Source organism: Phascolarctos cinereus, unplaced genomic scaffold, assembly GCF_003287225.1.
Source record: "Phascolarctos cinereus isolate Bilbo 61053 unplaced genomic scaffold, phaCin_HiC Scaffold_4;HRSCAF=312, whole genome shotgun sequence".
NCBI classification, from domain to species: domain Eukaryota; kingdom Metazoa; phylum Chordata; class Mammalia; order Diprotodontia; family Phascolarctidae; genus Phascolarctos; species Phascolarctos cinereus.
In genome coordinates, this window is record NW_027555847.1 from 655,200,585 (window position 1) to 655,224,880 (window position 24,296).

The following is a 24,296-nucleotide window of genomic DNA, read 5'->3' on the forward strand; positions in this document are numbered from 1 at the left end:
CCCTGAGAGGTAGGTGCTGTTATTATCCCCATTTTACAGCTGAGGAAACTGAGAAAGTCAAGTGACTTGCCTGGTGCCACAAAGCTAGTTAGGTATCTAAAACAGAATCTGAACTCGGGTCTTCCTGATTCTAGGCCCAACTCTGTACCACTTAGCTACTAAGGGGGTAGTTGTAAGGAAAGCTTCTTAAAAAAGAAATCTTAAGTCATGTATAAATGTGAGTTTTTTAAATATAATTTTAGGAAGCACTGTCATGAACTGACTGGAGTAGCCTTATGCCTGTTGTCAGGAAAAAGCTTCCTGACCATTGGATTTTGTCAGGATTCTTAACCTTGGAGCCATTAATTCATCCTTTAAATATATATGTAGCTTTCATTATCACAATTTAAGATTTACAAAGATCTTCATGAATATTAACTCATTTTATCATCACAAGCCTGGAGTAAGGTGCTATTATTATCTCCATTTTTCAGATGAGGAAAGTTAAGCAGGCAGAAGTTAAGTGACTTGCCCAGGGTCATACTGCCACCAAGGTTTTTAGGCTGGATTTGAACTTGGGTCTTACTGATTTCAGACCAGGAGCTCGCTCTAATTGTGCCTCTGAATTTCAATGTAATTGGTGTCCTTTGCAATCCTTATATATAATTTATGCATTTAAAAAACATGATTTTGAGAAGGGGACCATAATGCAAAAATGGTTAAACACCTTTGAATTAGAGCCATCCCCAAATGGAATGGGCTGCCTCCTAAGATAGTGAGCTCCCCGCCATCAGAGGTCTGCAAGGGGCCCTACGAAAGAGACCGGCCAGGCCCAGGTGAACGACGGCCTGGGTTTCTCGGTCTCCCCGGAGGGGGGCGAGATGACGAGCTCGTGCCAAGCTGCATCTCGCGGCCTCTCTCTCCTCTCTCTCAAGGCGCTCTACCCTCTCTCCCAGCGCTCCGCCTCCCTCGTGCCCCTCTTTCTTTGTCCCGCCTGCTCAGAGGCGTTAGCCTTTAGTCTCAGGCCGGAAGTGGGTTCTCGGTTATTCTCTCTTCTCCCTTTCCAAGGCGGAGCCAATGACCTCTCGCGAGTTTTCCACCAGTTTCACCTTCCGTTACGTCTGCTCGGAAGAGTTCTCACGAGAGTGAGCAGAGTAGTGGGAATAGTGAGGCGCGCGCGGCGGCCGCGGCGGACGCAAGATGGCGACGGCGACCATTACTCTCGTAAGTGAGCCCCTCCCGGAGCGCAGTCAGCGGCGAGATGGGCGCGGGAAGGTGGGGGGAGGGCCGGCTGAGGGCTCGGGAAGTCCATGGCAGGCGCTGCCTCCGTGTCCGCGGGTCCGTTGCATGGATCTCCTTCATCTCTAGCCTCCTGGAGACGGGAAGGCGACGGGGGGGGCAGGGCTACTGCCTTCCCGGCGGCGGCGGCGGCGGCCTGGAACTACTACGCCCAGACTTCTTTGCGCCGGAGCGCTCGGGGCACCGAGTCCCTGTCATCCGCTTTGCATGCCGGGGGTGGGGGTAGGGGTGTAGTTTTCGCTGGCCATCGCGGGGCATGCTGGAGCAAGTCGTGCTCTTCCCCCCCCATTGCATCCTGGGACGGGCATCGGACTCTAGGGGCGGGGTCCAGTGGTGCATGTTCCCGTCCCCCTTACCCCATCACCCCCTTACTGTCCCGTGTGTGCCTAACAGCTTTGTCTGTGGGATCCCAATTGCATGTTAGAAGGATGCAGTGGGGATGATCTTGTTGAAGGCAAGCCACTGCCACATGAGCAAAGAGGCTTGAAAGAGGGGCTTTCTTCTGGCTGTTTTCCCACCATATGAGCCCAAGAGGGAGGCAGACTGGCTTCCTTCCCCCACCTAGGGAAACCAGGGATCCCCAGCAAAAGATGTGAATTGGCCGTGTCTTATCAATGTAAGCAGTTCAGTTCAACATATGTGAAGTGTGTACTTTGTCCAAGTCCCAGGAAAATCAAATGAAATTGGTCTCATGAAGCTTAGGGTCTAAATGAGGTGTTATGACATATGCACACATATGTGATACGAAAAGTAAAATGAGATAGGGGCAAGGGGCAGGTCGTTCGAAGTGCTTTATGGAAATTGAGGAAGGTGAGTTCACTTCACAATCCAGGAACAGTGGATGAAAGAGGTGATATCTTAACTCAGACATTTATTTCGGATAAAAATTCATCCATTGATTTTTGCCTGTCCTTTCATATATCTTCCACGAAGTAGCCATCTACCCAGAGGATTAGAGGCCTTCTTCAAGGTCTTTTGATATTTGCTTGATAGTTACAATTTAGCATATGTTTTTATTTAATACTTTGCTTTCCACAAGTGTTTGGCTCATCTCATGGCTAGAAAAAGTCATGCGTTTTTGATGTCTTGATGATGTTACTTCCATAAGCCAAAATCTGCCTGGCTAGAATTTTGATTCTTCTAGTCAGTCTTAACAGCATCACTTGGAAATGCTAGCTATTATTACTGTTGAAAATCAGGCAGTAAACAAGGGTTTATTAAGGTCTTACTATATGCCAGACACGGTGCCAAATGCTGGGACTCCAAAATACAAGCAGAAAGAAAGTCAAGCTCCTGGAGCTTACATTCTAATGATGATGACAACACATGAAAGGGGGTTGGTGGTGGTGAACAATGGTACCTGGTGAGATGTTTGGTAGAGAAATTATTGTGGAGACAATGCGCAGTGCTGCCCGGAGAGGAATGAAGGTCATGATGTCCTGGACTATTTGGGAGGAACCAGTTGATCAAAAGTTGGTGGGTCCTCAGGGGCAGAGAGCACTTCCGATGTGAAAAATATTCCAAGTAGAGTGAGCTTCCTGGGTGAAGAGGTTTCTAAGGTGTGATAGATCATGCCTCCTAAAACTCTTCATCTGGAAAGATCACTTCAGCTCTGAAAGTCACATCTTGGGAAATACCTTCAGCTCCTGGGCTTCTTTCTCTGGATGACTCCTTCCAAAACCTCTAACAGCTATCTCTTCATTTCTTAATAGGCTACAACCTAGACTTCTCCATTATGCCTCTGTTCCCACTTCAGCTTCCTGTTATGTGTTGTCTTCCCTCTAGAATGTATTTTTGCTTATATTTGTATTTCTAGTACCTAGTATAGTTAGTGCCTGGGCACACAGTAAGTGTTTAATAAATATTTGTTAATGGACTATTGAAGAACGCAAACATAGCCTTTGTATTAGGAAGCAACTAAGATCACTAAAAGCATTGAGCATTTTCCTGAAAGCAATCTCAGGTCGATTTCTTATTCAGTTCTAGGTGTGTACTAATAAAATACATGAGTAGACTTCATTAAACTACATGTTTTAATCTGGACAGTATTCATTTTTCATCAACTTTTTTTTTCCTGGTGTAAGTTGCTAGTACCCTTTACGTCATTATGGACTGCATTGAAAAAGACCTTTAGTATTCTGGATTACTGGATACAATTAGCGTATCATTTACAAACAGGAGCATCTGGAGAACATTATCACTTAGGGAATACATTTGCTTTGAATAGGACATCCACTATGATGTTATGTTTATGTCACCCTGTTTTATTCCTCACTTGCTAGGTATATTTAGAGAGTCAATAAATTTTATCTTGATTGACAGTGATGGAAAAGGGGATAAATGGTCCTAAAAATCATACAATTTTTATTCATCCACTTTGTTTTTTCCGTGTGGATTTCTAGACCAGCCTTTTTGAGTGTTCATGAATCGTATTGAGAGGCCCTCTTTAGCAGATAAGCAGATCTTTAAAAATTTCGCCTTCTATGTAGAGAGGTCTTCTGTTTGGATTATGCCCATGAGAGAGATGCATACTGGTGGTGAGCATGTGTTTCTCTTTGTTTTATACCTTGTTTGATACTATTCTGTACACAGAGGATTTTAAAACAAAGATATCTTTTTAGTTGAAGTTATTAAGGGACCTTGAATAATTTCAGATGCACAGGGGAGGCACCATGTTGTGATTGAGGCTTTTGTTCTACTAAGTCACTTTGCTTTTTTGTAATCAAAAGATTTGTTTCCTATATCTTAACTTTGTGATGGTGAAGATGTGGCCTGCTTCAAAAAAAGAAAATAGCCCTCAAAAGTCAGGTTTTTCCCTTCTCTTACTTTCATCTGACATATCCTCAGTATCTGTATAAACCATTCTCATAAAAGTTTTGTAGATAAAAGATCATCATCTGGTTTGATAGTTGTTTTTTGGGTGGTGGGTGATATGGTCCATGGTCTTTTTTATTCTTTAGGAACATTTTTTATGAATTAACTTGAAAATCAATCCCCAAATGCCATTAAATTTGTTACTTCAAGCATAGATTTCTTCCCTGTGTATTTTGTTATGTCCAACCATTTCCCCATTTCACTAAATTGTAGTTTTCATTTTCTTATAGCAAGCACATCAGGTACAGTAGAATGAGTCCAAATGTGATAATTACGCTGTTATTGATGGTGAAATATATTGACATAGAAACATTATCGTGTGTATTTCATTTCAGATCTGTTGTCTTCTTTCAGTTTCTACAAGTGCTCTTGGGATGGATGATATGTCCCTTAACCTTCTTTCTTTTGGCTTTTTACACCCCCTCAAATTCCTTGTTGCTATTTTGAAAGGCAGCAGTACTATTAACTTGTCATCCTCTTGCATGATATTTTGCAATTGAACTTGTACTATAAGCCATCATTCCTCTGCACTGTTGAAGGGAGGGAATCTGTGGAGGACATCAAATGTTTGCTGACTGAGACTGGACTTTTTTGCCCTCTTTTGTTTTGGTCATTAATAATGAAGGATTTCACAGGAAAAATGAATATCTTCAGGAAGTTGAATGCAGAATATAGAGAATCAGAGGGATGAACACAAAATATATAAGTGAATAGAGGACTTCAGAGAGGTGGGTACAAACAGAAAAGGATATGGGCTCATCAGATAGAGGGGTAAGAGATGAAGCTTTCATGCATCTCGATGGCCCTCAGCATCTTGGGTGGCCCACTTGTGAAGGATTTATGGTAGGAAATGGATAAGAGTTGCATAGGAGAAGTATGATGTATTGATCTACTCACCTCTTCCTTCTCTTGTAATTTGTTTTGACTTTTACTATAACGAGTGTATTATCTAACTGTGAAGACACTTGAATGTGAAATTAATCCAGTGCTTATAAACAGTTGGTTCCTATCAAGACCTTTTTTTTTCTTTTAAATACTGTTTGGTACTTGCCACTGCCATTGATTTCCAGTTCTCCTTAAAAAGGGTAGGCATAGAGCTTCTCAGTAATTTTTCAGGCTCTTTCATTTCTTGATCTTGAGCTATAGCCCAACTTTTTAATTTTTGTTCCATTTCTTCATTGTAGATGAAAGTCATTGAGTCCAAAAGTACACGTTAAATTCATTTGGAGGATCCCATCTAAATAGATTTTATTACTTCATCATCCTTCACAATAAATGTTGTTAAAATCTGTCATCTATGTGTTTATGTCTTGGAAACTGAAATGCAAGATGACTAAATGTCCCCTAAGAAGATGTTTCTTACTGCCTTTGTATATGTACTGAAATGAACTCAGCCAACTTCAGATCTAGGTTTTAGAGCTTGGAGGGAAATGAGATATTACCTACTCCAACTCTGTCATCTTAGAGATGAGAAAACTGAGGTCCTTAAAGTAAGAAGCCACTTGTTGTAAGGGCACACAAGTGATTATTAGTAAAATAGTCTTTCTACTACACAACACTGTTTGCAGTAGAACATTTAAATTGTTCTTCCATTTGGTGTATGTTCTTTGTGTCTTCTGATTTCATTTATAATGAGAATGAAAATACAGATAGTGTATTTCCTTCATCACTGTATCATCTTACTGGCCAAAGGTGTCATGTTTAGAGCATTAAAAATAAAATTAATATTTATAGTTGGACTAAAAACTGTTATTCTTAGCACCCTTTACCTCCTTTTGTATCATTCTGCTGCTGTTGAAGCAGAAGAGTGTAAATGTCATAGTTAACACTATCTTCACAGGGCTAAGGGACTGCATTACATTTTTCTTTGGCCATGGCATCCCCACCAAAAAAGTTCATTATTTAGTGGTGAATCTTGTGCTGCCCCTCTTTGTACTTAGCTCCACTAGTCCTTGGGCAGAAAACTGTATTCAAAGCCTTTCCAACTTGATGGAGCCTGCTAGAGTTTGTGTTCCAGTATCAAAGCCTCCAAAAACTCATCTCCACATTATAGTAGTCACCTCCACACCACAATGTGGCCTTGGGAAGAGTTTTGATAGAGGCCTTAATGGAAGAGAAGGATCTCAGCATGTACAGATGGACCAAGATGGGCTCTGGATGGGTCATAACTCATGCTAAGAAAACCTTTCCCTTCCAGAAGAGAGGTGATGGGGAATCAAGATGTCTGGGGGGGGGGTAGTGGAGGGGATGCAGTAGCAGCCCAAGTAAATCACCTCCAGACTCTGGTCAGCTCCTTCTGGTCTAAAAGACTCTGAATAGAGCAGCCAATTTAGTTGTTGGGTATTTCTGAACTTGCTGTCCAGCCACAGTCATCTTTATCCCATGTGGAACAAAATTGATACCGGTTCCCTAGTTCTCCTGTAGAAATTGCTTCTCTTTGTGTTAAAGAGGAAAGAACGAATTCCAGGGTCTCAAAGCTGGGAGTCAATTCAGCAAGCATTTATTAAATTCCTGCTGGTCAAGCCACTGTGCTAGGTACTTACAAAGATGTAAATTAAATAATTTTTGCCCTCCATGAGCTTATTTATTACTGGGGAGCAGAATAGAGATACTCAAGTATATTACAAGGAAAATTGAGGAGACCTAATTCCAGAGCAGGGTGGGGTTCACAGAAGGCTTCTGTGAGGAAGTAACTTCTGAAGTTAGTCAGATATACTTTAGAGTATACATAGAGACAGGAAGGGACCTTTGGGGGAAAAGTAGTAGTCTAATTTGGCTGCAGTTTAAGAGTTCATGAGTAGGATTAGTATGATATAAGGCTAAAAAGGTAAGTGAGAGCCAGATTGTGGAGAATCCTAAGTGGCAGGCCATAGATCTGTATTTTATCCTATGTGGGGAGTGGGGATGCATTTACAGTTTTTAGCAAGAGAATGACATGGTGAAAATTTTGTTAGAAAAATTGTTTTGGCAGTTATGTGGAGGGTAGATTGAAGAGGGCAAAGATGAAACAGGAAGGTCAATTAGGAGTAGGCTATTAGAGTACTTAACATGGTACTTGATGAGGGCTTGAACTGGCATGGTGACCATGTGAGCCTGGATAAGGGAAATAGTTGCAAGGGATGTTGCAGAGTTAGCATCTGTAAGGCTTGGCAGTTGTTGGATTTGGGGGGGGGGCTCAAATGAGGGAGCAAGGAGAGAGAAGAGTCAAAGATGATCCTGAGGTTACAAACCTTGTTAATTGGGACTATGGTGGTGTCCTCAGCAGAAATAGAGAAGTTTATTGAAGGGAGATGGGCAGATTGGGAAAGAAGAATAGTTCCATTTTGGACATTCTAGGTTTGAGATGCCAGTGGTATATCCAGGAGACAGTATTCAACAGACAGTTGACATCGTGACTGGAATTTAGGAAAGAAATTAGAGTTCAATGTATAGATTTGGGAGTCATCACAAAGAGATGATATTTGAACACATGAGAGTTGATGACATTAGAGGAGGAGAAGAAAAGGGGGACAGGGAAAGAGTTGTGGGGAAAACCACAGAAGATGGGTGATAGTTCAACAAAGAAAACCTGAGAAAGATCAGTTAGGCAGGCAGAAAGTAAAAGCAGCAGCTCTTGATAAGAGGGAGAAGAGAGTGTCCTGAAAGAACAGATGGTTAACGGTATCAAAAACTGCAGTGAGGTCAAAGAAAATGAGGACTGAGAAAAGGCCATTGGATTGAACAGTTAAAAGGTTGTAGGTACCTTAGAAGAGAACCCCTTAAGTCTGGAAGGGAGGGCTGCAAGTCAGATTGCAAGGGCCATCAGGAGCTATCAGGTCCAAGTCAGGTCTAAAACAGAGCTGAGTCCCTTTTCAACAAAGCTGGTGGTCATCTAGCTTCTGCTTGAGATAGACCATTGCATTTCAGTTAGCTTTATTTGGAGGAAGTTTTTCTTTAAATTAAACCTATATTTGTTCATAAAACTTAAGCTCCAATTTCTGTCATTTACCTCCCCACTACCCCAGCCTGGGTCCAGCCAACCTTTCCAGCCTTCTCATAATATTCCCCTTCATTATATTCCATGTTCCAGACAGCTTGGACTACCCACTGTCCTGTATTATATTGTTCTCTACTGTTTCTTCACTCTTCTTAGTAATATTTCCATGCCCCCTCATCTTCATATATCATTGAATTTTAGTCCTTGGGATTTCAGCTATCCTCTGAATCCTTTGAAATCTCTTCCAAAACTCAGGGTGCCTTTTAGACTTTACCCAGTTTTCATCTCCTCTGTCACAAATTGGGTATATGTGGGCACTTGTAAATTCTCTGTTACTAGAATTCCTTTGCAGGGATAACAGGGAGTGCCTTTTCTTCAAGTTTGATTTTGTACAGCATTTTGGGCTCAATTAATCAATAGTCATTCATTAAGAAATTACCGTTTGCCAGGCACTACCGTAGATGCTGAATCAGTCAGTCAGCAAGCACTTAACCACCTTTTATTTTCCAGGTACTGGGCATACTCAGAAAAGGTAAAGAGAGTCCTAATTCTCGAGTTCACAGTCTAATGGAAGAGACAACATGAAAACAACTATGTACGAACAAGATAGATACAGAATAAATTGAATATATTCAGTTGAGGGAAGGCACTAGCATTCAAGGAGATTTAAGAAATGGTAGGGAGAGGCAACTAGGTGGTGCAGTGGATAGAGCGCCGGTCCTGGAGTCAGGAGGACCTGAGTTCAAATCCGGCCTCAGACACTTGACACTTACTAGCTGTGTGACCCTGCACAAGTCACTTAACCCCAACTACCCTCACAAAAAAGAAAAGAAAGTAATAGGGAGTACTAGAGTTCTGTATAGCAGAGAAGTGACATGCTTATCAGATCTGTGATGTATGTTATCAGATCAGCAGCTGTATGGAGGATGGATTGAAGAGGGGAAAGACTTGAGGCAGGCAGACCAATTAGGAAACTATTAAAATAGATAAATGTTACCAAGAAATCCAAAGGCCTCTCTGGTGCTACCAGATGGGTTTTATTTGCTTTCTCATGAAATCCCTGCTGCAGGAACATTGGAATTAGCACCTGTTTTATAGGTTGATTCTGTGAGGTCATATTGGATTTGGGTAGAAAAGAGTATATTTCCAGCCACCAATCTTCTGGGTAAGTTTAGCAGTGGAATAGCCCTGCCATCTCCAGGTAAGACTGGCTTAGAAATAATCTTTCACTGTGGTGAAACAAACAGACAGACAAAAAAGTGTTTCTGGAAACCCTTCGTAACACTAGTTTGCTTTCTATAAACCACTGATAAATGTGGGGCATTTTTGGAAACTCTTCAGGCATTTTAAGTTTTTTAATTTCTAAAGGTTTTATTACATGGGAACCTATAGTATTAGCACATGCATAAAGAGAGCAGCCAAGGATTTTGAGTTAGACCTGCCCTGGAGTGCTTGATCTTCCAAGACTAGCCAAGGCAGAATTGTGCAGTCTGGTTTTGTCAGCACAGACCTGTGTGTAGTCAGTGATGTGAGGCTAGGCTCAGGTATGAGCTCTTTGAACAGCAGCTCCAACAGCTTCCTGCTTTATCTCTTGTTGTGTGTATTTGGTTTTGGGTGGTTTTGTTTTGTTTTGTTTTTTCTCTTTTTCACCAGCTAGATCCAACCTTCTAGTGCTTGGTCTCACTATGCAAAGCTACCCTGTGGATTGCATAACTCAGAGAGCCACATTTCCTCTGAGAAAGCTTTTGTCTTTACAGTGAGCAGTGAGTCAGAGATGGTCAGAATACCCTCTGACCTTTTCACTAGAGGATGAGTAAAATATGTAGCCAAGGATACAGTAGGGACTTGTTCTGCTGCCTGCCTGTGTGTATACTCCTATCTGGTCTACAGTACTCTACTGTTTTATAGCTGATCCAACTTCATCTATTTCAGGGCTTCTTAAACTCTTTCCGCTCACAACTCCTTCAGTTCTTCTTAAACCCGTGTGGGGTCACAACCCACAGTTTGAGATTCTAATCTGACCTAGTAGATATGCCAAAAGTGCCACACAGCCCGAATCCATACTGTGTGAGACTGGTGAAGTGAGTAAAACTTAGCTTGCCTTTTCCCTAAAGACCTCACCCTCTCTGACCCCTTATGGCTTGGTGATCTTGGCCTTTGGAAATGATAAATCAAGATGTGCTGTTAGTGCCCTAGCATGTACTCTTTGATCCAGTGACTCTGGGCCCTTTCCTGTTCTACCAAACAAGACACTCCATCACTTGGCTCCCCATTCTCACTGCCTTCCTCGTCTTTGCCTTCTGACTTCCAGTGCCAACTAAAATCCCATCTTTTACTGGAAGCCTTCCTCAACACCTATTAATTCTAGTAGCCCTCCCTCCTTTGATTGTTTCCTGTTTTTCCTGTATATAGCTTGTTTATGTTTGTTAGCAGGTTGTCTCTCTCCTTAGATTGTAACCTCCTTGAGGGCAAGGACTCTTTCACCTTTTGTATTCCCAGCACTTAACACAGTGCTTGGCACTTAGTAGGTACTTAATAAGTTTTTATTGACTGACTGAAATCTGAATAACCACTAGTCTCTCTGCTATGGAGTTCTTTTTTCTTGATTTTCTCACCAACTTTCTGCCCTGCTACCAGCTTCTAATATTTACCATTCTTGCCATTATTGCTTCTGTTTTCTTCTTTTCTCTCATCTGTCCCCTTTCTTTGTCTCTCAACTAAATTTTGTTTTGTTTTGTTTTTGTGCCAGAGTGATTTGGCCTTTCTGCTCTGGCTAATGAAAACATTTTTCCTTCTGGCTGGCAAGCTGTACTCAGTGGGTTGGAGAGGGATAGTGAGCTTAAAGGGTGAGGGTTCCTTGTTGTCACTCATAATATCCTCTGAGATAATGCTTTCTGGTTTTTTTTTTTTTGTGCATCTCTGGATAGGTTAGGTATTGTTTTGCTAGACGCTAAAACAAAATGTCACCAATCATTTAATTGTGCCCTGGCTTTCTCCATCTTGTTTTCTTTCTTTTTTTCTTTTTTTGTTTGTTTGCTAGGCAGTTGGGATTAAGTGACTTGCTCAAGGTCACACAGCTAGTAAGTGTTATGTATCTGAGGTTGGATTTGAACTCGGGTCCTCTTGACTCGAATGCCGGTGCTCTATCCACTGCGCCACCTAGCTGCCCCTATCTTGTTTTCTTGATCTTCTGCTCTCATGTGTTTGCTTAACTTTGCAAGTCTGGAGCACCAAATACTAGTCCTATGGCAAAATAGCCAGGGAAATTTAAGCTTGGGTATGCAGTTGGGTGGGAACATTCGACCTTTGATAGATGAGTTAGTGGTGTGTGTGTGTGTGTGTGTGTGTGTGTGTGTGTGTTGTGTGTGTGTGTGTGTGTGTGTGTGTGTATATGTATATATATGCATGCATGCTGGTGTTATCCAAAAGGTTAGACTACAGAGAATTTTTTCTTGTCTTGCTAGATTCTCATTTGACAAATGACCCACATGACTCTAAGAGTGGGAAGTGTTTTGCAGTGGGGATGTTAATATTGAATCTGAGTTTTGTTTTTGGATTTCCCATGGTATATTCTCTCTCTCTCCCTCTCTCTCTCTCTCTCTCTCTCTCTCTCTCTCTCTCTCTCTCTCTCTCTCCCCCCCTCTCGCCCCCTCCCCCCCTTCCCTCCTTTTTCTCCATTTTCTGTCTCTCTCTCTCTCTCTCTCTCTCTCTCTCTCTCTCTCTCTCTCTCTCTCTTTCTCTCTACCTTCCTCTCTCTCTTTCTGTCTTTCTGTCTGTCTTTTCATCTCACCCCTACAAGGTAGGTTTTAGATTGTAGGCCCCAAGAAGATAGTGGTCCTATCTTCTTGTCCCAGAAGGAAATACTTCCATTTCAATTCTGCCACTGTTTTTTCTGTCATGTGTCAGATCACTCTGGAATTTTCTTTGCCTGAATGGGGATCACCTAGATCTACCTGCTAAGAGGAAGATGGAGAACTAGACTGGGGTGTTATGAGAAGTCAAAAGCCATATAGATTCTCAAGCACGTATTTGTTGAATAGGAACCTGTACTTTCCTTGTTTCATGGGTATACAAAGCTCTGGACCCAACCCAACATAGTCTAGTAAGGTAGTTCTGAAGAAGCTAGAAATGCTGAGGGCTTGCAGCTGGTCTGGAGGGTGTGTGTGTGGGGGGGTGGTAGTGAGTAGTATTAGCATTATAGAAAATGGCAGTGACACTATGGGTCTCATCCTGGAACTTACCAGTACCTTAGGCTTTCGCAGCCTGAAACAGCATACCATCCCCTCAGCCTACTCACTGTGGAATATCCCTCTGCAAGGCCTGTCCCCCTTCTGCCATTAGTGAGTTCCTCCTGGAGCCTCTTGTTTTATGGAGGGGCCAAGGTTGGCCTGCCTTCATTCTCCTCCAGTCATGCCTCACCTTTTTCCTCCCTTGTATTTGTTTTCTTCCCTCATTAGATTGTAAACTCCCCTTAGGGCAAGGACTATCTTTTTGCTTGCAGTTGTTTACCTATTGCTTAGCTCTGTGCTGAGCACATACTAAACACTTAATAAATGCTTCTTTCCTTTCTTTCTGAGGGCATTGATCCATCCTGATGTATATATGTGAAACCAGGGTATTTTGAACCAGGCTGTTAGCTTCTGGCCAGTGTTTGGGAAGGCTTCTGGTGGCTTATGCCCAGGTCGTTTCCACAGCTATTGGTATTGTTCTCTGGAGATTTATTTGAAGACAGCTTGCTGTTGCTGGAGAGCATTCAGAGGAGTTCTGTGGGCCTCTACGTGGGAGCTGGCCTTTTGAGGAAACAAAGCTACTTTCAGCCTTTAGTGATTAGACTGGCAGGGCTACAGGAATGAATGGTTGGAATGGCCGTTGAACTGCACTTTGAGCTAAGTGACTTTCCCAACAAAGGTATCAAAGGCATACCTTATTCCCTCTGTCCTTCGCCTGTCGGGGATGTTCTATGAGGTGTGATGAAGAATTTCCCCAGGGGCAAAGGACATAAGGGCTGATTTGCACCTTCATGGCTTCACTTTACCTAAGGAGCTAGACCCAGAGCTAGTCACAGAATCATAGAATCTCAGACCTAGAAGGCACCTCCAATGTCATATAGTTCAGTCTCTTATCTGAGCAGAAATCCCCTCTGTATCTCTGGCTGGTGATCACTCTGTCCTCTCTTGAAAACCCCCTATTCAGTCCATTTTATCTAACACCTTCACACCTTTTCACTAGAATGCTATGCAGTCTTTTCACTTCTCTGAGTCTCTAGCTTCCTTCAGCCCAAAGTCTTTATTGATCTCCTTGATTGTTCGTGCTTATTCCCTCCTCAAATTATCATGTATATACTTATTTATTTATATGTTATGTTCCTTCACCCTTTAGAATGTAAGCTTTGTTTTTTGCTTTGTGTCCCCAAGTTCTAACACTGGGAGGATGAGAGAAAACAAGCTTTTATTGCCTGCTATGTTGCAGGCATTGTGCTAAGTTCTTTAAAAATATGATCTCATTTGTTCCACAATACACTATAGGTACTTGACAACTGTTGAATTGGGTTTTGAACAGGTCTAATTGTTAGGAAGTTTTTTTAATTAATTTTTATCAATGTCTTTGGGTTTTTTAGGTTTTTTTTTCTTTTTACATTACCATAGTTTCCCCCATATATATGCCCCTCCCTCCCAGAGTCCCATCCATAACAAAAAAGTTTTCTTAAGACAGAAAAAGAGAGAGGAAAGAATCAGTGTAACTGATCAATATGTTGAAAAAGTTTGAAAATAGGTACTAATTCACAGCTCCCATCAATAGTTCATCAGTGTGCCTATTCTCAACTACTCCAACAATGACTATTGCCATACTTTGTCATCTTTGCCAGAGTGTGAGTTGAAACCTCGGGTTGTTTTGATTTGCTTTTCTTTTATTGTTAGTGATATGGAACATATTCTTTCATGTGGTTAATAATTTGCAACTCTTTTGAGAACTGTTTGTTCATAATCTTTGACCACTTATCCATTGGAGAATGGCTTTTGGTCTTTTATGTGTGTGTGTGGATGGATAGATAGATAGATAGATGGATATAGATATATGTGCAAATATATTTCTACATAAATTTTGAAAGAAAGGGTTTTTTTCCATTATCCTAGGTGCATTAATTTTATTTGTGCAGAAGCTTTTCAGTTTCATATTTTCAAAGTGATTTATCTTTTGTAATTGCTTTATTCCTTATTTGTTTCAGAATATATATGTCTCCTATCCATTGCTATGAAAGGGATATGATCTGCTTCTCTTCTAATTTTTTTATAATATGATCTTGAATATTAAAGTTATGCATCCATTTATAATGTATTGTAGAATATGATATAAGGTGTGGGGATAAACTAATTTCTGCCGGATTGTTTTCCAGTTTTCCTAGCACTTTTTATCAAACAGGTAGTTATTTTGTTAGGAAGCTTTTCCTGTATCCGGCCAAAATTTTATCTTTTAACTAATTTCAACCATTCTTCCTGATTCTGCCTTCTGGGACCAAGTAAGACATCTAATCTGTTTTACATTTGGTAGCCCTTCAGGTGTTTGAAAACAGTGATTATCTTCCCCTTAAGTCTTCCGTTTGCTAGGCCAGTCATCCCTTCTGCCTTCTACTGAATCTTGTATGACTTTGTTTGGAATCTCATGCCATCCTAGTTGTTTTCTTTTGAATATGCTCCATCTGTGCACCCTTTGTCCTAAAACATGATACTCAGAACCAAACATAATAGTTCCTATATGGTTTTGCTAGAGCAGAGTACAGTGGAGCTATCCACTCCCTTGTTCTGGACCAGTAAGTTCTTTTAATCTAGCCTAAAATTGTTGGCTTGTCATACATCAAACCATATTAAAACTCCTTTGAGGGAGGGGAAGGAAGGAAGGTCTTTTTCACGTGAGCTGTTGTCTTGACTCATCTCCTCCTATCCTGTACTTGCACTGTTAGCTTTTTGAATCCAGCTATAGGATTTTATATAATCCCTTTGAAATATTATCTTATTAGATTTGACTTAACCTTTCAGCCTGCCAAGATCTTACTGGATCCAGATCTTTTCATCCAACATGTTAGACAACCTGCCTAGCTTCATGTATGTCATCAAAGAAGCCACTGATAATGTTGAACAGATTCAAATCCGGTCTCAGACACTTGACACTATAGCTGTGTTACCCTGGGCAAGTCACTTAAGATGATGTTGAACAGAGCAGTGCTAAGGACAGATCACTAGAACACTGGAAACCTTCCTCTAAAATGACATTGATCAATGCTCTTTGAGTCCAGCCAGGTATAGATCTACCTAGCTATTATGTGTTCCAGTAATACCCAACCTGTACTGCAAGAGGTCAGGTATCCATCTATGAATTCATAGCTAAGCAAACACAACTTCTTTAGATGAAATAAATATTTCACATACAGATGCTATTCAAATCTAACCTCTGACATTAGCCAATGACCACAGTCAGGTCATTTAATTTCTTAGCCTCAGCTCTCTGAGATTTATCTAGTAAATTACTTAAAGTGTAGACAGTTTTGTTCTACATTGATGGAGTTCCTGGACCAACAAAATCACACGTTCTTGGTGCATGAGTGCTGTAGGAATGAAAAACATCCAAATTAGCTTTTAAATGTTATTAATTTCATTTATGTTTTTGTTGTCTTTTATCAGTCAACAGCTATAGTTATATGGAGGCTTCTTTAAACTTTTTATACATTTTAAAAGGATTCCTCAACTTGTAAAATTGGGAAACCATGATCAGCTCATATCTCATCATCTGTCTACAAGGTCTGTTTCTGGAATTCCCCAGATCTACCAAAGAACTCTGTCAAATAGGTAAATAAAGTTAGTCTGGTACAGCTTGTTCTTTATGAACTCATGCTGGCTCTGATGATCACCATTTCTCTTTTCAGCTCTTCAAAAGCCATTTAAAAAATAATACATGCTGGAATTTTCTTAGAGTCAGAAGCAAGGTCGCTGGGCTACAGTTTGGAAAATCCACCCTCTTCCCTTTTTTGAAAATTGGTCTAGCATTTACCTTTCTCCTGTCTCCCTGATTTAAGGAAGATTATTGACAGTGGCTCTGTAATTACCTCTGTATGGTTGTTCTGTGCCTTGGGATATCCTTTGACCAGGCAAGGTCATCTGAATGGTATTTCCCAGTCTGGAAGTCATTCTCCTTGGTAGAGCAAAGAAGAAAGCAGTTTTGCTTTCTCTTCACTGTCTTTTAGCTTCCCATACACCCTGATCAGCAGCAAGATAGTATCTCTTCTTTGAGCCTTCTTTTTTTGCCCCTGGCACATCTTTAAAAGCCTCTTTGGTTGTCCTTAGTGTACTTTATCAGCTGTTGCTCATTTTGAACTTTGTTAAGTGCTTTTGACATTATATTACTGCTCTGTTCTTTTGTGTTCATTCTCAGTTTTCTGGTCTTCTATGTTTTACATGACTTTAAAAAACTATGCATTTATCTTTGTAGCAGAGAGTGGCTCATCAGTTAGGAGGTTGGACACTGAATTCCTTACTACTGTTGCTTCCTCTGCTGTAGTCTCAAGTATCATCCTAAGGAGTGAGACAGGACCCAAACATGTCAGAAGTGTCTGTACCAGTTTCCTTGACAGGCCTGCCTATTTGTTCTGGATTTGGATTCTGTTCCTAAAACAGCCTTGCTCTGGAAAGTGCTGCTTGCTGGTGGAGCACCCAGGATCAGCCTTGTCCTTATTCCCCTATCTTACCTTGATTAGGAGGCAAGTGGCAATAGAGTAGGTTGGGAGAGACTTCTCACCTTGGGACTGCTATCCTTCTGGGGTCATTAGTCTAGAAAGGACATCTACCGTAGCAATCACAGATCCTGCCCTTTCTGCCTCGTCCTTCAATCACCTCTACAGTGAGAAAAACAGAGGAGAATGAAATCGTGTCCCTTGCCATTTGTTCAGTCCTGTCCACCTCTTCAGGACCCTGTGGACCATACTGTCCATGGGGTTTTCTTGGCAAAGATGCTGGAGTGATTTGCTATTTCCTTTTCTAGTGGATTAAGACAAACAGAAGTTAAGTGACTTGCCCAGGGTCACACAGTAAGTGTTTGAGGCCAAATTTGAACTCAGGTCTTCCTGATTCCTGTCCCAGTGCTCTATCCACTGAGCCACCTTGCTGCCTCCTTGCCATTAGTGATCTTGTACTCTAGTGGGGAAGATAAGACAGAGAAAAAGTAAAAGAGCAAACTGACCTGTATTTTTTTTGGAAAATATCAAGTTACAGTAATAGTTTAGAGATGGAAGGGAACAATATACACTAAGACAGTCAGGAAAGTCAGCCAGGAGGAGGGTGAGCCTGGAGCTGAAGGTTGGTCAGGGTTTGGCAAAGTGTATTACCCCTCCTTGCCTGGTGTTGGTAGTTGTGGAGGGCTATGGATTGATTTTTGTGGCTGTCTTCCAGAGGAAGGGAGAGAGGATAGGGATCTGTGGGATTGGACCTGTAAGTTACATGATCTCCCCATCCTTCTTCCACCCCCTACTCTCCACATATACCATTTTCCTTTCTTGCTTTGGCCTCTTGATTCCTCCTGACCCTTCTGAGGTGATCCTGAGCCTATTCAGAGCTGTGGACAAGTAAGGCATGAGCCGCCTTGGAGTTGAAGGACAGGTAGACTGGAGGAGGACAGCAGTGAGGCAAGACTGGCCCTTGTTTCATCAACATGGGGGGTAAGCAGAGGAGGAGTAGAGGAGCAAATTCAGCAAACATTTCTTAAACTTCTCTAAGCAGGGTGCATGGCTAGACCATAGTATTGTCAATTTAGTATTGGAAGGACCTCAGAGAGAAGTTAAGTGACCCAAGTGTTTGGGTGGGGTTTGAATCCTGGTCTTCTAATATCACATGGACTGTGTGACCTCAAGAAGCTTTTAACCTAAAGAGGAGAAAATACATATATACAAATAACTCTGAAACAAGGAGGAATGTGATAAGGGCAAAGACAAGATTGATACAAAATGCTATGAGAAATTTGAGGAGGCAGTGAGCCCTTCTACCTGTGAAGGAAAGGGAGGATGCGGTGGGGGGTTTCATGGCCTAGGTGGCATTTGAGGCAATTGAACCTTAAAGAAAGGAAAAGATTTCAGCAGCAGAAATTGGAGGGGAGGGGGGTCCCTTCTAGACTAGGCATGAAAAGCAGTGTTAGCAAAGGCACAGAGTACAAGAGGGAAGGATTAGAATGGGGAATAGAAAGTAGTCCAGTTTGGAAGGGAAAAGGGAAAAGGTAAGACTGGAAAGGTAGGCTGCACATAGACTATTGAGACTTTTCAATGTCCACATATGAAGTTTGTGCTTTATTTGGTAGACAGTAGGAGATGATTGAAATTTCTTGAAGTGACATAATGTGTCAAATCTATCATGGCATTTAATAGGGACGAATGTAAAATCACAGAGCTGGATTCAGAGTCAAGCTGTACAGGTAAGAGTAAGATGGAGGAGGTATACTTTGACAACAATAAGCATTTATCTAAAAGTTTCTCATGATGGGGAAGAAGGGCAAAACTTGTCCTGCTTGGCCCCAGAGGTAAGAACTAGGACAAGTGGGTGGGAGTTGCAGAGAAGAAGATTTAGAATTGACATTAGGAAAAGTTAACAATTAGAGCTTTCCAAAAGTAGCATAGGTCATCCAGGGTGGTATAGTGGCAAAGTTCCCCTTTGTTGGAGGCTGGAAGACCACTTGTTGGAGTTGTTGGTACTGTTCAGGTATGTGGTGGACTTTTCAGATTCTGTAATTTGGTGATCTGGGTATTGCAGTGGAAAGATTATTTGGGTAGTTGTTAGAAGGATAAATTGGAGAGAAGAGACTAGAGGCAGGAAAGAAGACTAGTCAGGAAGCTGTTATTAATCAACAGCTATTATGTGCCTGGCACAGTGCTAGTTAAACACTGGGAATCCAGGTACAAAAATGCAATCATTCCTACCTGAAGTGAGCTAACATACTAAAGAGAGAGGCAAATCCAGTTAAAAATATATATGGCACAAATAGGAAGTTTATATATAAACACATCCAGCCAAATCTAAGATAGTTTGAGAGGGAGAGCACTGTCAGGGCACTAGAACCTGAGGTAAGAAGGGAGTGCATTCCAGCCTTCTTGAGATGACCATTTCAAAGACACAGAGACAGGCGAGAAAGTGGCTCATGTAAGGTACCCAGAGAAAAGCCAGTTTGGCTGCATCATAAAGTATATGTGTGTTGTGGGGGTGGGAGGGGGGTGTTGCTGATTGTGGGCAGAGATAACATCCATTGAGGCTGGAAAGAGAGGCAGGTGCCAAGTTTGAAGGACTTTAAAAATCAAAAGAGAAATAGGAAGCCATTGGAGTTTCTTGAGTAAGAAAGTTATAAAAATCAGTTTTGTATTTTAGTATATAGGGTGGCTTGGAGTGGGAGAGTCATGAGTCAGGGAAACAGTTCACATTTTTATACCTTTATAACATTTACAAAATGCTTTCCTTATTAACACCCTGTGAGGTCAGTGAGAGGCCTGGACTTAGGTAGGGTGTTTAAGGCAGAGGGTGAATCAACAGACTTGGTAACTGGGCAGAGGGCCCAAGGTTACTCTGAGGTTTAAAGCAGGTAAAATTGGTCAAAGTGAATTGAGGGAGGTGGTTTTTGAGGGGAAAATGAGTAGTTTAGCCCTAGATTGTTGGGTTTGAGTTGCTGATTAGATATCTAAGCTGAATGTGCCTTGTAAGTAGCTGGAAATTTTGAATTGGTGCTTCAGCAAAGGACCAGATTTGGAGATATTAATTTGGAAGTCATTCGATAATTGGAGTCATGATGATAAATGGAATTTTCCACGACAGGGTTTGGTGTGATGAGAATAATTTACATTTAAAGGGCTAGAGGAGGATAAGGAGCTGGTAAAGGAATCAGTGTAACCTCTCCCCAGTGTAAGGACACTTAACTAGGTGTACCTCTTTGCTTCCTGGACCATCTTGTTCTTAGCTATTTTAACTTGCTCCACTCCTTCCCTGGCCTCTTCTATGTTTGTTTCTGGACAGAGGAATATTCCTAGGTTCCTTAGCTCCAAGAATAAGATAGCTGGGACCAGGAGCCAGATGCTATCTGGGATGGTATCTATCAGCGTAAACAGTGGGGGAACCACTCAGGGGTGATGGTGTATTAGTTCTTAGGTGTTGGGGATGTCTATAGAGTTGTGTTGCCTGTTAGCCTTAAGGGGGTAAAGGGAACCAACTCCCTCTTGAACCCTCTCAGGATGAGGGGACCACTGGGGGAGAGTAATAGCTATCAAAATGAGGGACAGGGGACCAGAGTAAGGGAGGGGAGGGATAAATAGTGTCTATCAGAATGAAAAGTCCAGCCCCCCCCCCCACCCCTGACACTGGTATCAATGAGATCTGTGGTCTTAGTGGTCAGTGCAGGGCAATGAGGAATGTGATTTTGATTGGATAGACTGAAGCTTTTCATGACTTGGTACCTATTAAACCCCTTCATCTGCCTGTGCTTGGGCTGTGCTTGTTTTTGCAGTGGCTGATATGAGGGGTGGGGGGGGGTCACATGAGTCCTTGAGTGTGGGGCTGGGTTGGGCTAAGGGCTTCCTTTCCCTGGGGGGTTGGGGCGAGGGGTGGTGGTGGTGGTGGTGGTGGCGGCGGCGGCGGTGGTGGTGGTGGTGGTGGTGGCAGCAGCTCTGGGTGCCTGGACTCTGTGAACAGTGATTGAGTACCTACCTATCACAACATCTCATTCCTGCCTGCAGCAGGTGAATGGCCAGCAAGGAGGGGGGCCCGAGCCATCGGCAGCGGGAGACAAGTGGAAAGCTCCACAGGTATTGCCTTTACCATATTCTCTCTCAATTTGGAGCACAGACTTATCAGTGGGGCATGCTTGGAGGCCTTCTTAGGTAGTGCAGAACAATGGCTGTTTCTTACCAGCCATTGCAGCCATGGACCACTGGGTCTTTATTAAGTTAGACTCTCAAGTCAAGAGTTCAGAGGGACAAATGAAATGCCTTCAAAAATTCATACCAGCTGTATGGTCCTTAAGACCTGAAGCTTTTTTGGGAAGCCTCTTTCCTAGAACCTGGTTACATTAAGGCCATTGACTAATACAAAGAATTACGTTCTCTGGCCTCCAACCTCTGTCTTTCCTGCAGTTCTGGGCTATCTTCTGTTCTGTCTTCTTCAGCCTCCTCTTCTGAACTCAAGGGCTCTAGACTCTATCTTTTCTACTCTTAACTTAGGCTAGTGCAGCCTCCTAAATTAACCTGCCCACCTACACTCTTTCTCCCTAGTCATTCCTGCATAGGATTAATCCTCCTAAAGCCCAGTTCTGATGGCTCAGCTTATTCCTCATATATGAAAGCTGTTATATACATATTCTGCACTCCAAAGAGCTGCATCCTAAACCCCTTCTATGTGGCTCCTTTTGGGGAGTTAAGGAGATTGGAACTTTGCCCTTTTGGGCTCATTTTTATATATTAGGGAAATTTCTTGTAACTGTTATTGATTTCCTGGGGCCCAAGGTCTGTTCACCCATCCCCATTAGCATGCAAGTGCCAGTGCCTCTCTTTCTGCCACACACCATTAGCCTTGGTGCCACCTTGGAGTTCTTTCAGGAAGCCCCTGGACAGCTCAAAGGAAGGGGAGAAAGGGAAAGGCTTGACTGGAGGTGTGTCTGAGGTCTGGGCCTCAGGAGGAATTTTAGGCAAAGTGGTTTTTTGTAGGGACAATTGGGAGGTGGGTTGGAAAGAAAGCCAGTACATGAGACTGGGCTCTTTGTCCGTAGGAGAGGGGAAAGGAGAAAGGGGGCAAAGAGGAAGTGTTACCATAGGCCTAAACTTTGTAATGGAGAGACTCTAGTTTTCTTCTTAATGGGGGAGGGGACAGCAGCAGGGAGTGTCGGTCTGCCTCATCACTCCTCTGACCTCCTCTGAAGCACTCTGTCTATTGGCTGAATGGAGAAGGGCCTTTTGTTCCCCAAGACAAAGGATGAATTGAAGGATTTCAGTCCCCCAGCCCTATGGGGTTTGGCTACTGGTTACCATGGTGAATAGCCCCTATCCTGTAGCCCCCACCTAGCTGTGAGGATCTTTTTTGCCTTAGAGCTGGGGCTTAGGCTGGTGGTGGGGAACAGTGAAGGTCAGAGAGGGGAATAGAGAAGGAAAGGGAGGCAGAACTGACTTTGGAGACTGGTAAGGGACTGGACTGGATGACAGTGGAATCTGGCAGGGGCCTAAGTTGGTCCCAAGGGTACAGGGCCACAACCACAATTTTACCACATGGAAAAAGGAATGTACAGGTTGTATTTGTGTTTGTTTGTTTGTTTAAAGTGTAGCAAAACATTTTCTGCCTGTGAAATGTATACCCTGTAGGCCAAGAGGCAGGGAGGGCAGTATGTCCATAGACAGTGGCTGGGCTGGGTATGCTCTACAGAGCCTGGATGCTCCCACTATAGTATTGTGGTCTACTCAGCACAGTTTCTTTTCAGGCAGCTCTTGTTCCTGCCTGAAGATTTGGGATTTGAATTTGTGTAGCCTAGGACCTTCTTTCCATTTTCCTTTCAGGACCCAGGATTAGCACTGAGAAGAACAATGGGGGCCCATATTACTATCTACATTTTCACTTTTGGCAAGGGTAGTTGATAATTGTTAGGAAGAACCTGGGCCCCAGATCACTAATCCTCAGTAGCCCATGCCCTGCCTTTTCTTGCTCTTGTGCTTTCATTCATCTGTATAGGATGCCCTGTTCCTTTTCTACTTACCAGTAACTTGACTGTTACTGAAATAAGTTCAGATCTGCAACATGTGCCTTCTGGGCACTCTGCCTGCAATCTGGCTATCCTTAAGTATATTGGGGAGGGTAGTTTGTGCATCCTGAGATGCAAAAGAGAATGTCATTCGACAAATTCCTTTTTTCAATTAAAAAACCCCTAACAGTGTTGATATTATTTAAGCATTGGTAGCCTGAATTTGTGTACTAACATTGAAAGAAAATGCCATTTGGAGTGGGATAAAAGTAACATCTAGGCACAGATTGGGACTTTCTTACTTTAAAAATATCAGTTAAATTTCATATTTACTTTTTAGGGTTAGAAATGATGATGTGAAGACTTGAGGACACAATCACTGTATTCAAATATATGAAGGACTGGCATGGGGAAGAAGGATTAGGCTTGTTCTTTTTAGCCCCAGAGTGCAGGGCAAGGACTCATTTTGAGAGTACAGGGTGGGAGAGGTCGAGGAGGCTGATTTGGGGTCAGTGGCAAGAAGGACTTTAACATTAGAGCAGCATGCCCAGAGGAGTTTGTGGATGAAGTCTCTATCGGTGGAGTTATTCAAGCACAGGAGTGGATGGATGACTTGTCAGGGAGGTAGGAGAGGGAGGGGATCCCTTCCTGAGAAGGAAGCTCTGTCTCACCCAGCACTTGGAGCCTTTCAGGGCTGTCCTTAGTGCTCTCCAGGGTCATGCACTCTGCTGCTTTGGCTCGATGTTCCTCCCCCTCCCCTTTCTGGTCTGAGTGGGCTTAGCAAAGTCCTAGCAGATGAGTTTTTGTTCTGCTGTGTGTCTGATTAGAGCCAGGTGGCCTGTTGGCTGGCCCACCTTCCTGGCTTTCTTCCTATCTCTCCTTCTACTTTCTTTCTTTCCTGCTTACGAAGAAGCCCTAAGAAAAGCCTGGCAAACGCACACAGTACTGACCACTGGCCTGTTCCTCCCTGTTGAGATCCAAGTGTGCTTTAGTTACTTTTTGGACCATTGTTCCTCCTTGCCTCTTTTGGAAAGCTGAGAGCTCAGGGAGCACTGCATTCTGTGAATGACTATGAAAGCTCTCACCGCTATAAGGCTCCAAGTTCAAAGAGGCTTGGCATTGTCTTTTCTGTGTAAACTATATTTTATTTAAGAAATTTTTTTTAAACTGTATTTTAAGTAAAATAACTTTAAATGACTTCCAATATTGATTTCTTCCTATACGTCAGGATCCAGGGCTGACTTCCTCTATAACCGCCCCAGCCCACAAAAATCTCTCCTTTGAAGGCTTAGAGCATTTCTTGGCTGCTTCTTATCATCTAGCCCTTGATCATATACTGTCTTGTGTTATTCTTTAATTATTTCTCTGGTGAGGCCTGTTTTCTAATTAGACTGTGAACTCCTTGAGGGCTCAAACTTAATTTCCCCCTCCC

At 42.5% G+C, this 24,296-nt stretch overlaps 1 protein-coding gene across 6 annotated transcripts in view; it reads left to right on the forward strand.

Moving 5' to 3' along the window:
• Positions 1-1,094: 1,094 nt before the first annotated feature.
• The window catches only part of PUF60 (poly(U) binding splicing factor 60), a 38,993-nt gene continuing 15,791 nt past the window's right edge, over positions 1,095-24,296 (forward strand). For 2 of the 6 annotated variants that reach the window (XM_020994964.2, XM_020994965.2), the window contains exons 1-2: positions 1,095-1,203; positions 20,877-20,945. In XM_020994964.2, coding sequence (XP_020850623.1) covers positions 1,180-1,203; positions 20,877-20,945 — 93 coding nt within the window. In that variant the 5' untranslated portion in view covers positions 1,095-1,179. The remainder of the gene's footprint in view (positions 1,204-20,876; positions 20,946-24,296) is intronic. The other 4 variants (XM_020994959.2, XM_020994962.2, XM_020994960.2 and 1 more) reach the window with 3 other exon arrangements.